General features: G+C 45.6%; 1 protein-coding gene across 1 annotated transcript in view; it reads left to right on the top strand.

The window, feature by feature from the left end:
- rspo2 (R-spondin 2) overlaps positions 1-15728 on the top strand; it is a 59974-nt gene that overhangs the window by 34135 nt on the left and 10111 nt on the right. Inside the window, exons 4-5 of the mRNA XM_010905496.3 lie at positions 3538-3681; positions 4305-4493. Coding sequence (XP_010903798.1) covers positions 3538-3681; positions 4305-4493 — 333 coding nt within the window. The remainder of the gene's footprint in view (positions 1-3537; positions 3682-4304; positions 4494-15728) is intronic.

Raw genomic sequence — 15728 nt, 5'->3', positions numbered from 1 at the left:
CAATCCCGCAAATACTATAGTTGAAGCTTGTGTCAATGCCTCCTTAGGAATGTGTACAAATCCAAATAGTTATCTAGTAGTTTCTCAGAACAATCCAGGCAAGGATTAGATCATGTGTTTTTGAGACTCATGAAGAACATTGAGCCTTGCTTCCATCGGATTCTTGACAGATGCGATGACCTCATTACTTCTCATTAGTCTCCCAGCAGCACCTTGACGAGATGCTAGAGGTGCCACAGAGGTTAATCTCATTGAGGAGACTACGCTTTGCTCCCATTCCTCTGGCGTCAGGGGGTCTCCTCTGTGGCTCTCCCCTGGCCACTGCAGAAGGCCGACAAGCAGCCAGGCAGACACCCCGTGGGAGCTTCCCTCATCAGATCCATCCAACTCTAAAACCTGCAGGCTATCTATGCCTCTGTCTGATCCTAGATGGTCTCCTTGCACACTATCTTGACAAAGAGACGTTTCCCTCCCACCTTCCCCCCTCACACACATCTCCTGATGATGACCTTTGACCATGAGCAGTGACTGAGGAAGGTCGTCATCTTGGGAGTCTTTCCCTTGTCAGAGCTGTACAATGTTGCATATCCGTGGCGAAATGACTTATTGTCAATCTTATCTGATGAGAGTTAGCACAGGAGTAGCCGCCATCGGCTTTTGCTGTAATGCTGTACGTTTGGTTTGACAAATGTGGTGTGTGATGAACCCTGTGGACTAGTTTGGTTTTGTTTCGCTGTACTGGCATCTCCACCCCCTTGTCGTCAGTTTGAGCAAAGAGCTGCGTCAAATGTGTTTTTATTTGTAAGGCATTATGTGTTTTTATTTTTTAGGCATTATGATGCCTTATTTGACAGGAAAGTGGGAAATGGAAAAGAGAGAGGTTTTCTGGATTCAAACAGCAGTATCGTTGGGGAAGTATTTATTATTTTGTTTGAGGGGTAAAATTGCCGCTTTCCGAATTTACTGCTTTTATTAATTTGCCATTGGGATCTTGTCTAGGGCCAGATGTCTATCCACAACAAGCACCATTGATTTGTAGTTTCAGCTGGGAACCAGGAGAACAGAAGAGAGGGATGCTAGCTAAATGTAGGGGAGTGGTAGGGCAAGGAGAGCGAGCGCATCCTGTCTTTTTGTTGTTCTGTCTTTCACCCCGGTTTCACTCATCCCAACGCCAAGATCTATACAGTGCTGCGTAACCAGACACATGTGTAGCTTGTGTTTGATACGTCGGACCTGAGAGGACAAGGTGTGATCTTGGTCAAAAACAGACAAAAGCCATCTGATAAATTCTTGTTTCGGTTTTTCAGAATGTTTATCGTACGGCATGCACTTACGAACATGACCCAGGAGAGCCGAAAAGTACCACAGGCTGTTTCACACCACCCGTTTAATCCAAGTGTCTGCTGTTGTACAATATGCTTCCATATACCACATCCGCACATCCGTTCCAATAGCACTGAATGTTCACAGTTCTTACCCCAACATCCCGTTTCTGCAAAATCACAGCTGGTTGCCACATATCAACTTCTGAGAGTTTCCCTCTGTTCCTTTGGATGAAACATGTTTGTGAAATATTAAGTTACATTTATTACTGTGCACGGCATTTATACCATGACATAATTAAGGTTGATTTTATTTATGTCCCTTTTGATAAATACTCTTAATTTACTCTCCAATATACCTCCAGGAGCTCAGGTAGCCTAGTGGTTAGAGCATTTAGCCACTAACTAAAAAGGTTTATAGATTGACCCCCCAAGTCGTCCAAGTGAAAGAGGAAATGGTAAATAAAAAAAGACCTATACATATCATCACATGAACATCATTCACAAATAGGTATGGAAAGTTCTGGTTTTGTGCTTGTCAGATGATTTTCAGAATTAATAAAGAATAAGAATGTGTAATTCTCCAACTAAACAGTCCTCAGAAAATCTTGAGTTTTGCGCAAGTAAACGGGATTTTGCAACCGTATCCATGAAACTTGACGAGGGCAATAATCAAGCAGGATTTCAGTGGCCTGGGGGTCAATAGACATGAAGGGTGTGGACTCAGTAATCAGACATTCAGTCAGAAGATAGACAGCAGAGGCGTCAGCTCAGTGGGTGTGTCCCCAGCCGACTGATTTGAGGGTGGTTAGTGTACGTGACGTGTTGCCGTGTGTGTTTGCTAGTGTGTGTGTTTTCAAGTATGTGTGCGTACAAGTGTGTACAAAACGCAATGTGTGTACGAGTGTGTTTGTGGTTTGTTTAGACTGGTCGGGGTTGGAAAAGCGTGAGAGACAGGGTGAGTGGGCAGAGGCCATACTTAGAGGTTCAAAGTGAAAAGGGGAGGGACCCCTGCCGTCGCCGAGGAATGCAGTTCGAGGAGAAGGAGGCTGGTGTAATTTAGGGCCGCGATTGTGAGAACCTGGGCCCGCGACAGGCTGCTCGCTAAACTATGAGTATAGTGGGTTAAAAGGAAACTGTGTTTTTATTTACATGTGGTAATTGGCTTTATTAAAACACACACACACATGCTAACACTCAGTGACACAACACAGTACCCCCTCCACCACCGGCAGACAGAGAGGCGATCAGATATCCCCCAGAAATGATCAGATACCCGGCTGGTTGCCTGGCCTATGGGTTCTGGTTAGCCTATCTAGGGTAATAAGGCCACTTAGAGCTTCTAAGCACTATCATAAATTAGACAGTTCAGGGAGGGCTTCCTTTTAATCATGCAGCCCAGCGCGTCGCCCCGATGGTGTGTCCTGTGTAATTGGGGCCCCTACATGAATGTACTATTTGCAGAGTGGGATGGTTGATGACACGTTGCCCTCTGGGTGCACAGCGTTGCGCTTTGACCTGGCCGGCCGCGGGGGAGGGAGGGAGGGTGGGGGGGTAAGTGAACCGTTGTTTCCTCGCTATACACATCACTGTTGGTTGATTTGGCCGGGGCTTACAGCGTAGCTCTCCACCCCGCAGTTCCAATCGCACACAAAAACTGAGAAATCTACAAAAGAGAGGAATCTATCAAAGCTAAGTTGGAAGCTTCGCTGACGCTAACATGCTTAGAACACCACTCAAAAATAAAGGAAACCTAGAAAATATTAACCTCCCACAAAAAAAAAAAAAAAAAAACAGCCCTTCAAAGCCACCTGTTCAAAATACAGTAGAGCCAGGCCCAGCACCCCGTTTTGTCTTGACTGTAGGGTGTCGGGCTTGGGATCAGTTCTCCACCTGTGTTAAGGGGTCATGGTTAGGCAATTCTCCACCAACCCTGCTGTTATCATTTCACAGTTAGTTCTCATCTTTCGCGCACGCTGAACCCACAACCCCCAAAATAAAAACTGTCATACCAAACAAGTCCACTGAAATAAAGGAAAGCCCCGGAGAGACGTGATTTTGCAGGGCATCAACACAGAGGTTTTCTTTTGGAGGAGGAACCCCCCCACCCCCTTCTCTATCAACTCCAGATGATGTGAATGTGTGCTGTTACTATCCTACTGCTGTCTGCACTGGCCTTGACAAATCCCCTCCTCTTGCCTCTTCTCCCCCACAGGGTGCAGGATAGATAACTGTGAGTCTTGCTTCAGTAAAGACTTCTGCACCAAATGCAAGGCAGGGTTTTACCTGCACAAAGGCCGCTGCTCTGAGAAGTGCCCCGAGGGCTTTGCACCCCAGGAGGACACCATGGAGTGCGGAGGTAAGGAAGGCATTCGCCCGGCCATGCGGGTCCGAAATAGTTCCACATCGCCCCATATTGCTCTACCCGGGTCCTGCCTCGGTGCTCCCGGCCTCCATTTTGAATTCCTTATTACTGTTTACATAATTATTGTCTGACATGGGAAAATGAAAATATCTCATAGAACTGATGGACTTCACCCAATAGTTTTTTTTTTTACTTTCCTTCCTTATTGCCGTTCATTTAAAAACTCTTTATTATAGTCCCAAAAGTGTGCCTTTACAGATGTCTACTGACTATCTGTAACATTCTAACTATTTACTTACCTTAGCCCTTATCTATATCCTAACCCTAACCATTATATCTCTAACCTTAACCCTTACCCAGAAACTTAGTCTAAACCTAACCTTTAACTTAGCAAGCAGTTGTTTATCAACCAATAGTTTGTTGATAGTATTTTTATTTATAGAACATCTACAGATGGAAATCGGGACTCTCACAATAAAGTGTAACCTAAGAAGCTACTGCTTTAGGATGGAAAAAACGTGTACCCAGAGGTCTTGTCTGTCCTATAGTTGTTTTCGCCAACGGAAATCCTTGACCCTGTTGCTACCTATTAATTGCATCTTTCTCTACACACCCAGAGGGCTGTGAGGTTGGCCAGTGGAGCGACTGGGGGTCCTGCACCAGGAGAAACAAAACCTGCGGTTTCAAGTGGGGGCTGGAGACACGGACACGGCACATCGTCAAGAAGCCACCCAAAGATACGATACCCTGTCCCACCATTGCCGAGTCTAGAAGGTGCAAAATGGCCATCAGGCACTGCCGGAGAGGTGAGACAATACAGCTGACACTGTGTGTGTGTGTGTGAAGATGAATGACTGTGTATTTGTGCGTATTATCCTTTTGTATCTGATGTTTTTGATCATGTGTTTGTCTTTAGTTATTTGGAAATCTAGCCTTTCATCTCTCTTTTTGGAAGGACCCATTTCCACCTCCTACCACAGAATCGTACCTGTCTTCAACTTCAGACACCAGATAACTTCTGCTGCTTTAAACCACATCGACCCCACAAAGTCCCTAAAATACAAACCCACCACTCTGTTTAATAATTATTTATTCGTTTTTTTTTACCTTTTGGTTTTTTAGGTGCATAGTGGTGTTTTCATGCATGGAATATCAGTATTTTTCCACGGCCGACCCGTTCAAGCCAACACACCATGTTTTTCTGGGGTATATTTTTCTCTCTCCCTCTCCCCTCCTTTCTGTGGAATTCTTCAAAGTATGAACTGCAGGTTTCCTCAATGGCAGTCTGTCTGCTCCCGTCGATTTGAAAGCTATTGCGGTACGCACAGCATGTACATCGACCATTAAAATGTGAAGTCAAATCTGGAAATAATTTTTGTGTAAATACAGCTAGGGAAATATTTTTCTGGAAGGTATTTAGTTCTTCACAGATGATCCAAACACAATTTAGAGGGATGGCCTCGTCAAGTGTGCTTATTGACAAGGTGGTGACAGAACAGCTGTCCCTAAGTTGTATGCAGGATTTTCAATGTGATGCTGGATTAGGATGTGCTGCGCATACAATTTTCTAGGCCAAATAAGATGATAGTTAATGTTTCAGCAGATTTCACTTAAAGCCTTGAGAACATTTTATTAAAAATAACATTGTTTAACAAAAGCAGGATTGTACTCTTAAGTACAGAACCTTGTAAGTAACTAGTGAGTATGATTTTATAAGGTTATGAGTAGATACAATTGAAATATATTTCAACAAAATTGAGAGAGGCTGTACTTTGAAAAAGGGATTCTGTGGCACAATGTTTTCCTGTCCCCTGTTCTTGGAATCCCCCTCAACCCGTAATTTAGCACTGCTTGCTTGACCTTTTCCAAAGTATTTTATGGTCTTTAATTAAAAGCTGGCATTGTGAGACCTCGACTACTGGCATTAATTATCTAGCGTGAGGTCAGTAATGGACTGTTATTGTGAAAAGTCTTGACTGAATATATAGCAAAGACATTTTTCTACTCGCCCTTAGAAATCTAGGGTGGGCCCCTCAAGTCGACCTCCTGTCTCTTGGTTGATACGGTTGATGTCAGTATAAGTGTCTTCGCCCCATTCAGCCTTTCTGGGAAAGGTCCATGCCTTCAGTTCATTTGTGTAGTTAAAGTTGTTTTTAAGATGGAGTATCTGTCTTGCTAGGTGCTTGTTTCTGTTACAAGAATCACAAGGGTGACTCGGTATCATAAAGTAGAGTTTCATACTTAAACAGCACTGTTAACTCCTCGACCCTCAAACCGCTCAACCCCAAGTGGTAGTGAAAAATCCCAGCCCCCCCCCCTCCCCCGAACTAAGCTTGTGAAACGAAAGACTCGTCCATGTCAAGCTGTTTAAATAAATACTATGTAAAATATAAGCCATTTAAGTCGATCGGGATAAGGGAATGCCAAGAAAGCAAAGAAGAAGAAATACTGAGTTCCACAGAGCACAAAGATTCATTTCAGCCAGACAGGGACCCATTCTCAGACCGGCTCACATTCTAAAATAATCACTTCCCATAAGTGATAATAAAGAGAAATCCAACTGGAAGGAATGTCTGTCTGTACCCTTGGTGTGCAGGTGACCAGGAAGTGGTCCAAGCTGGTGGATGAAGATCAAGAGGTTCACGGAAAGGCCTCATTACGCCTGGGTTCATTACAAAATACCTCCCAGTTGACCTCTTAAATTACAACAGATTCCAGAGACTTTGGCCAGTAAGGCCTCTCCAGTGCTATCTAATGCACCACGGATTTGCTCCGCAATATAACAAATTACATATTGAGACATAAATAGGATTACGTCCAGGTTATAACCACGGTGTGTGCTTTTTTACCTTCTCTAAATATGCCTTTACAACGGTCCGAGCCGTCAAGAGAAGGAGTTAGAATGTTAGCTAGAGTTAGAATGTTAACCAAGGCCCCACTATTTGGGATAAGTGTTGGATTATGTACTGACAAGCCGTAGCTGCTGTGGATTAAACGGAGACAGGAAATCATGGTGGTGGTGGGGCGGGTGTGGGTTGAAACCCCTGTATGTATGGCAGGTATATACTTTTAATGGATCCCTTCCCACGCTTTTTAATTACATCAGCCGTCATTGACGGGTCCACGTCCCCAAGCTTAACCCTGATGGACGCGACGCGGCTACAAAGCAAAGGATCCTTCTTTGTCTGTGTCTGCATGGAAACAATCACTCATCTCTGACATATAAATGGAAGATAGGAGAGTTAATGCCCAGATAATGTCAAAGACATCGAGTGACAACACATTTCACCCTAGCGTGAAGATGTGGCTAAACTGTGTATGACATATTCATGACGTCTCTATGCATTACATAAATAATATGATCCATTGTTCCTGTCCAACATTGTGTTTACCTTTGATTTCTACTGACCTACAAGCTATGTGGAGAACAGATTTAATGTGAAGAAGCCCTTAAACGGCCTTATAAACGGCATGTTATTCGACTGACACACCGTGGTCTTTATGCCCTTTCTGCCTCTTTTGCCCTCCGTCTGCCCTTTCACTTTCTCCCTGTTTGTCTCTTGCTCTCGTGTGAGGCTGAAGTACTGACACCACTAAAAGTCTAACTCCAGACAATGGGTGATAGACAGAAAAACGGTCCAAAATATATCTAAAAATAAAAGCATGGTTCTTAAAGAACTATCATGCATGGTCATATTGAAAACATTGTTGTGAAAAGTGGAAGAAGTATTTCTCTTATAAAAAAAGGAATGTTTTGACACATAGATCAACTGTTCTGCTTTGACTACTGTACAGAGCCATGATCAGATTGAAGTATGTGACTGCAGCAAACAGGAAAATTACCTATAAACTACACATGAACAAAGTTTTCAGGCACAATTGGCAGCTGCTGCTTCAGGAGAAGCTGGTGGGGATCTGAATGAATGAATAAGACTCACTGATTTCCAAACAGGCATGTGACAACTCTCTCCCTCTTTTTGTCCCTCTACTCCTTTCCCTACTTAGATTAATCGCAGCCCTCCTCCTTTATCTCCAATATTAGATGTTGTGTAAACAACTTAAAAATGTTTAAGCTCAACAACAAAAAAATTGCGCCTACCTAATCTTTACATAAGCCCAGATTAATGGATTTAGGCAAAGCAGTTTTACACAAACATTCCATTGAGACTCATTGGCTAATTTCCTACTGTACGGTAAATCTGCTTTGGGATTCTCAGACAGCCCCAAAGCCGCTAGTCATCGTTGTCGACAGTCGTGACATTTGTGTAACCCCTGGTTTGCATTTTCTGTGTGAAGGGGCTAAGTGATGATTAGCCAGGCCAGAGTGGATCACTCTAACCACACAACTTGAGCGTTGAGATGAGTAAGACCCCCAGGCACCACGGCGACAGGCTGGAGGGGGAGAGTGCGAGGCGGAGAGAGTGAGCGAGACCCCGTAATGATTATCTATGAATTAGGTACCTGCGCTGCGAGGAGGAAAGGGGCCAGAAGGACCAGTCGCCCACTGTGGTGAGGTCTATTGATCTCTCCTGTAACCAGAGAAACCTTCTATGCTGTCAGGCTCACTGAGGAGGCCAAGCCATCGATCCTGCCCTCGTCAATCACATGCTGAGCTGACCTTCTCATGACGGAGAACTTTCCTTGTCTTGCCGAGCCAACAAAACACAGCCCAGCACATACAGTGAGGGAAAAAAATATTTGATCCGCTGCTGATTTTGTACGTTTGCCCACTGACAAAGAAATGATCAGTCTATAATTGTTATAGTAGGTTTATTTTAACAATGAGAGACAGAATAACAACAAAATAATCCAGAAAAACGCATGTCAAAAACTTTATACATTGATTTGCATTTTAATTAGTGAAATAAGTATTCGACCCCTCTGCAAAACATGACTTAGTACTTGGTGGTCAAAACCCTTGTTGGCAATCTCAGAGGTCAGACGTTTCTTGTAGTTGGCCACCAGATTTGCACCCATCTCAGGAGGGATTTTGTCCCACTCCTCTTTGCAGATCTTCTCCAAGTCATTAAAGTTTTGAGGCTGACGTTTGGCAACTCTCCCTCCACAGATTTTCTATGGGATTAAGGTCTGGAGACAGTATAAGCCACTCCAGGACCTTAATGTGCTTCTTCTTGAGCCACTCCTTTGTTGCCTTGGCCGTGTGTTATTTGTCATTGTCATGCTGGAATACCCATCCACAATCCATTTTCAATGCCCTGGCTTAGGGGAGGGAGGTCCTCACCCAATATTTGACGGTACATGGACCTGTTCATTGTCCCTTTGATGCAGTGAAATTGTCCTGTCCCCTTAGCAGAAAAACACCCCCAAAGCATAATGTTTCCACCTCCATGTTTGACAGTGGGGATGGTGTTCTTGGGGTCATAGGCAGCATTCCTCCTCCTCCAAACACGGCGAGTTGAGTTGATGCCAAAGAGCTCGATTTTGGTCTCATCTGACCACAACACTTTCACCCAGTTCTCCTCTAAATCATTCAGATGTTCATTGGCAAACTTCAGACAGGCCTGTACATGTGGTTTCTTGAGCAGGAGGACTTTCAGTTCTTCACGGCATAGTGTGTTTCCAATTGTTTTCATGGTGACTATGGTCCCAGCTGCCTTGAGATCATTGACAAGATCATCCCGTGTAGTTCTGGGCTGATTCCTCACCATTCTCATGATAATTGCAACTCCACGAGGTGAGATCTTGCATGGAGCCCCAGACTGAGGGAAATTGACAGTTATTTTGTGTTTCTTCCATTTGCGAGTGTAATCTCAGCTCGTTACCTGTATAAAAGACACCTGGGAGCCAGAAATCTTTCTGATTGAGAGGGGATGAAATACTTATTTCACTCATTAAAATGCAAGTACATTTTTAACATTTTTGACATGCGTTTTTATGGATTTTTTGTTGTTATTCTGTCTCTCACTGTTCAAATAAACCTACCATTAAACGTATAGACTGATCATTTCTTTGTCAGTGGGCAAATGTACAAAATCAACAGGGGATCAAATCTTTTTTTCCCTCACTGTACCTGTGCACGTGACCCAGATTGTTTAATGCACTGGTTCGCTGTAGCTTGTGATACAGTACGTTTCAGAATTTCAGTGTGCGTATGACATAATAAGGCTTTGGACGTTAGCAGGAAGGCCTCTGGGGTCTTCTCCAGCAGTGTATAAAGCAGCTATCCAACCTCCCGGAAAGTGACAGAATTGCCCCGGATGGATGACATTCTGTTCAACCCAGTGTGATTCTTAGAGCAGATTCTGTTTAACCCAGTGTGATTCTTAGAGCAGGTTCTGTTAAACCCAGTGTGATTCTTAGAGCAGGTTCTGTTCAACCCAGTGTGATTCTTAGAGCAGATTCTGTTTAACCCACTGTGATTCTTAGAGCAGATTCTGTTTAACCCAGTGTGATTCTTAGAGCAGATTCTGTTTAACCCAGTGTGATTCTTAGAGCAGGTTCTGTTTAACCCAGTGTGATTCTTAGAGCAGGTTCTGTTCAACCCAGTGTGATTCTTAGAGCAGCTTCTGTTTAACCCAGTGTGATTCTAAGAGCAGGTTCTGTTTAACCCAGTGTGATTCTAAGAGCAGGTTCTGTTTAACCCAGTGTGGTTCGTATACAACAGTTTCTGTCTAAGCCAGTATGTAAATGAACAAACTTGGCTATGGAAAAAGCTTATATGTCTTAAGTGCGGTTCGGTATATTCTAGCTACCTCCGTGTGGTTCTGAAGTGTGGTTCGGTGGGCAACACAAAGCTGTGTGGACCTCCCGGCGCTCTCCGTCTGGGAAGCATGTGTGGCGGTCGGGAGGGGTTGGTCCTCCCGTAAAACGATGCACTGAGAAGTGCCTTAAATCCGTTTGGGAGGAAGTGCGGACGCCTTTAACATGCTCAGTCTGTGACACCAACCTTTGCACAGCGTGTGTACGTGCGACTGTCTGTCAACAGGAATCAAAATGTATTTGTCACTTGACAGAATACAACCAGTTTAAACCATACAGTGAAATGGTTTCTAACAAGCTGTAGTGTGTGTGTGTGTGTGCGCGTGTGGAGGGTTACGATGTGTCTGCCACAGACACAGTACCCACTGTCTCTCCTGTTGCCATGCTCATGCTGGTTTTAGGGAAGAAGACTCACCGACTCTACCAAGCCTGCTTTTTCCGACCACTAATGTTCATTCACAGAGTTCACAAGACAGGGTTGGCTCAAACGGAAGAGCGAACACTTACCCTCTGCATCCCCCAAAACCAGACCAGGTAAAGAATGATTTAATGAGAAACACGGATGTTTCATGCATAGTTCTAGATAAAAACGTCAATGTCACTATCAAGGGCATGTCCTCAGGATTGCCTCTCTGCCCGGTGCGATAACTGCACCGCCTGTGATCACGTGGGCCTTCAGGTGCCGATAAGGGCCGCTGAGGTTTTTTGCTAAAGCTGTGACAACATCTGCTATAATGTGTAGGTGGCCGCAACTTCGAAACTTCTGAATCCACCCCTGATACGATGACACACGCAAAATTGTGCAGTGCATCTGACATTCCGATGCAACGACTCATGAACAAATGGCTCAATGATAATGACAACTGTAGTTAAGCAGTGGTTGCAATAAACATCTCCTCGAAGCTCAAGATGTGGAGAGATGCATGAGACATTACAAATTAGAGGTGCAGTGTGCAGAGTCCATGGTCTTGTTTATGAGACATAGAGAGGATATTGATCAGAAATAGGAAGGACGTTAACTTGTCAGGCCGAGATCTCTGCTGCTGCAGGCCTATGGAGAGTACAGCTTCCACAACACTGAAGTTCTGCTCAGTCAGCCTTACATCCCAGCAGTAGTTGCCATAGCTCATAGTTCAGGGTTACTCAACTCAACTTTTGTTTTTACTTTTAACCTGCTAGTTTACTGGTTTTAATTAGTCTCTGATCAGAAGCTTTGCGTCCCGCTTTTTTACTATATGATTATATTATTACGTTCTTCTTTGCATCTCATGATTGAAGCCAGATTGAAATTGATTATCTGTGTCTGGACAGGCAATCAACACTTGTCTTTATGCTGACGGGTTCCCTGACCAATGTTTGGGTTTATTTTTCTGCCTTCCGAGCGTTTTCACTGTGTTAAATCTTCCACAGGAGGAGAAAGTCATTACCAGTAATCTCTGCTCCTTTTTGGCCTCTGTTGCATTCCTTTTAGGGGGGTGTATGGGAAGTGGGAGAGTCTCTGATTAACTCCCCACAAAGTGCCCTGCTCCCTGACCAAAATAAATATGGCCGCTGTCATTTTGTCAGCAACTGTCTTTGGAGAGCAATATTTGAAACACCCCATGATCCTTGCTGGCTTTTATATGGAGAATCCATCGTCATACCACAGGCATGAGCCATAAACATGTGGAGGCCTTTCAAAGACCAGGGGGTGGAGGAGGAGATGGAGGGGAGGTGGTTTGGGGCTTCACATTGTTGTCATCTGGTCTGTTCCAAGCAGGAAGTAAGAAGGAAGGGGAGGGGATTGGAGAAGAGCAGGCCACCCCCTGATCCACTCCTTGGCCAGCTAGTTGTTTCACAGAACAGCTACTCTGGGCTCTTGACAACATGTAACGTCTGATATTTAACATTCAGTGTTTAGAAATATATTGATGTGAAATTCGATGATACATCCACTGAACTGGATGCCAGGTGGCGCAGCCGTCTTAGGTGTTCATTGTAGTGCCAAGCATTCCAGGTTTAAGTTGGCATGTGAATGGGAGCGCCATTAGGCAATGTATGTTGGCCAAGCGTTGTGTGTGGCATCACTGACAAAGATAAAAAAAGACACATTTTCTGTCATCCCAATATCCTGATGTCTTATTCCATACAGATTTGACTCTTTCTGAAAACTTTAAAGCAGGTCTGTGCGAGTCAAAAATGGAGGAACAACGAATTGCCTCTCATCACACTACTCAATTAACCATAACGTTTTTAATGGGACACAGGTGCTGGGGGTGACCATGTTCCCCCGCCAACAATTATGATAGAGCTCACAGGTCCCTGACCCTAACACAGGGAGTTGAGCTCACAGGTCCCTGACCCTAACACAGGGAGTTGAGCTCACAGGTCCCTGACCCTAACACAGGGAGTTGAGCTCACAGGTCCCTGACCCTAACACAGGGAGTTGAGCTCACAGGTCCCTGACCCTAACACAGGGAGTTGAGCTCACAGGTCCCTGACCCTAACACAGGGAGTTGAGCTCACAGGTCCCTGACCCTAACACAGGGAGTTGAGCTCACAGGTCCCTGACCCTAACACAGGGAGTTGAACAAACAGGTCCCTGACCCTAACACAAGGAGTTGAGCTCACAGGTCCCTTAACCTAACACAGGGAGCTGAACAAACAGGTCCCTGACCCTAACACAAGGAGTTGAGCTCACAGGTCCCTGACCTTAGCACAGGGAGTTGAGCTCACAGGTCCCTTAACCTAACACAGGGAGCTGAGCACACAGATCCCTGACCCTAACACAGGGAGTTGATAGAGTGCAACGAGACAAGGCAACCCCACCCGACTTCCACCCTGGGTGGCACTGAGCCTGTTTTGCACTACCGGGCCCTTTCTGCTATGCCGCAACCAGGTTTTAAACAGCCGGCGGCATTGACACAGTTGTACGCCAGCAGTAATTTCCTGCAGGCTAACTGAATACATCAGTGAAGTGAGCGTGACCTCACATGTGCTGATCTGACTGAATTCCTGGTTGGATGTGCAAAAAACCCCAGATAGGATGAAGACAGGCCACAATCTCCAATTCTTCTGAGCCTGATTCAACGAGACATAGATACAATTCAATAACACAACATTTTGGTGGGTAGAAAAGCTGATTATATTTGATCCCTGAAATGGCCACGCTGCGTTCCTCCAGGGGTATTAATCAAGTCCAAAGTAACCGAAACAGGTCTCTGTGCGCGTGCGTTCCAACAAGAGAGCGCACAGAGTTAAGTGACACTGTTTCCGCAGAGCCTTCTTGGCTGAGGTTCCGGCTGGGAGGAAATGAGGCGGCATGTGCCCGAACATCAACAGCCCCATCAAAAACAGACGTACACAAACAAACAAAGTGGCAGTGAACTGGAGGGGAAACGGGGAGGAGGAAGAGAAAAAAACGTTTCAAGTCCCCTTCAACATGTTTCACAAATGGGAGAAATGTGTCCCGACAACAGCACAGCACAGTGCTCTATTGTCCATGACATGGGCAGCCTCTCCGCTCAGGGGTTTGGGTCTTTGATGGAGAGTCTGTGGTTTGTGCATCTAGGGAGGAGTATTGGAGGTCTAAGGTGCTCCAACAGCCTGGGGTTGTCAGTATATGTTTGTGTTGACAGGTTCAGCTGTAGGTAAGCTAAAGTCTCCTCAGTGTTCGCTAAGGGCACTATCAGTATCGGTGTGGCCCTGGCCTGCGCTGAATCTTTGCCTGCCTGCCAGACCTTCAGTTCTCTAAATGTGGACCGCACACGCTTCCATCTCTGCATAGGGACCACACATAGCAGGCCCGACGCGCGACCGCACACACTCTTGCCTACGTACACACTGAGACAAACAGATAGTCTTCTCTAGCGGAAAAGGCCATTGAGCAAATGTGTATCTACTCTAGTCTATGTTAGCCTTTATCTCCCTCGTTTTCTCTCCCTCTGTGTGTTTCATTTTTTCTCTTTCTGTTTCCACCTCTCGCTATGTCTGTGTCTCTCTCCCCCTCATACACATCTAAACATCCACACACATCTTTCAACAGCGAAACCCCTTATACGACAAAACCAATGGGAATGACATACAAGGTCACACAACCTTTCTGCATTGTGGCGAACATTTCAGAGGAGAACTTTAGCGTGGCTGTCTGCCCCCTTGAGGAGAACTTTAGCGTGGCTGTCTGCCCCCTTGGGGAGAACTTTAGCTTGAACTTCGGCGTGGCTGTCTGCCCCCTTGGGGAGAACTTTAGCTTGAACTTCGGCATGGCTGTCCGCCCATTTGAGGAGAACTTCGGCGTGGCTGTCTGCCCATTTGAGGAGAACTTCGGCGTGGCTGTCTGCCCATTTGAGGAGAACTTCGGCGTGGCTGTCTGCCCATTTGAGGAGAACTTCGGCGTGGCTGTCTGCCCATTTGAGGAGAACTTCGGCGTGGCTGTCTGCCCCCTTGAATGCGCCGGCTGGAAGGCGAGTGGAGGAAAAGGGAACATTTAGTTCATAGTCGCTCTTGCACAGCCACCAGAAGACCACCCCTCTCCCTGTGCCCCCATCTCCTCACCCTCTCGTTTTCCCTCACCCCTTCACCCCCCCTCCCTGTGTCCCCATCTCCTCACCCTATCGTTTTCCCTCCCCCATCACCTCGCTGTCTTCATCCACTTTCTGGCCTGGCCATTTCTTTACAGAGACTTCTGATTCCTAGAGATAGGCTGCTGATCCTGGCCTTCTCAAAGTCAAGGAGCCCCGACCCGGTCAAACCGACACTCAGACACACCAGAAGCAATAAGTATCGGCCCACCAGCTGTGTGTGTGCATGCCCGCGTCTGAGTGTGTGTGGATGTACGGGGGAGATGAAACCAGAGCACTCAAGTAGAAGCCCGGTCGTAAAGGTAGTAATCAACAAACGACTGCAACACACCACCACCTCAGAGTTTGAGCTGCCCGTATGGTTAATATGCGTGTCCTGTTACTGAAGTCAAATGTGAATTTGTGTAAGCCAAAAAGGGGAACATCTTGAGAAACCACGGATTCTCCCATGGCCCATCCAAATTACATGAGAGAAGTTTGACCAATACCAGGTTGCCCATAATGTTGACATTTCAAATCCCCTGTAAAGTGCACCTAGTTTGCCATATTGGTGGCCTGACTGTGTGATCGTATTCCACCCGCTGAACCTTGAGCCTGCGGTTGGCTTTCTGTGGCGCTCGTATCTCCTCACCTTAAAACCTCTCTAGAAGGATGTTGCTGCCACAAATACACAAATCTCTCAGTTATTTCGAGGTGAGACCAGTGGAATTGAAATTGCACTGTAATCAAAAGAGACCGTCAAATGCTTTCCATGTGCCCCCT

This window comes from Esox lucius, chromosome 20, assembly GCF_011004845.1.
Source record: "Esox lucius isolate fEsoLuc1 chromosome 20, fEsoLuc1.pri, whole genome shotgun sequence".
Taxonomy (NCBI): Eukaryota; Metazoa; Chordata; class Actinopteri; order Esociformes; family Esocidae; genus Esox; species Esox lucius.
This window is presented reverse-complemented; position numbering and strand designations above follow the sequence as displayed.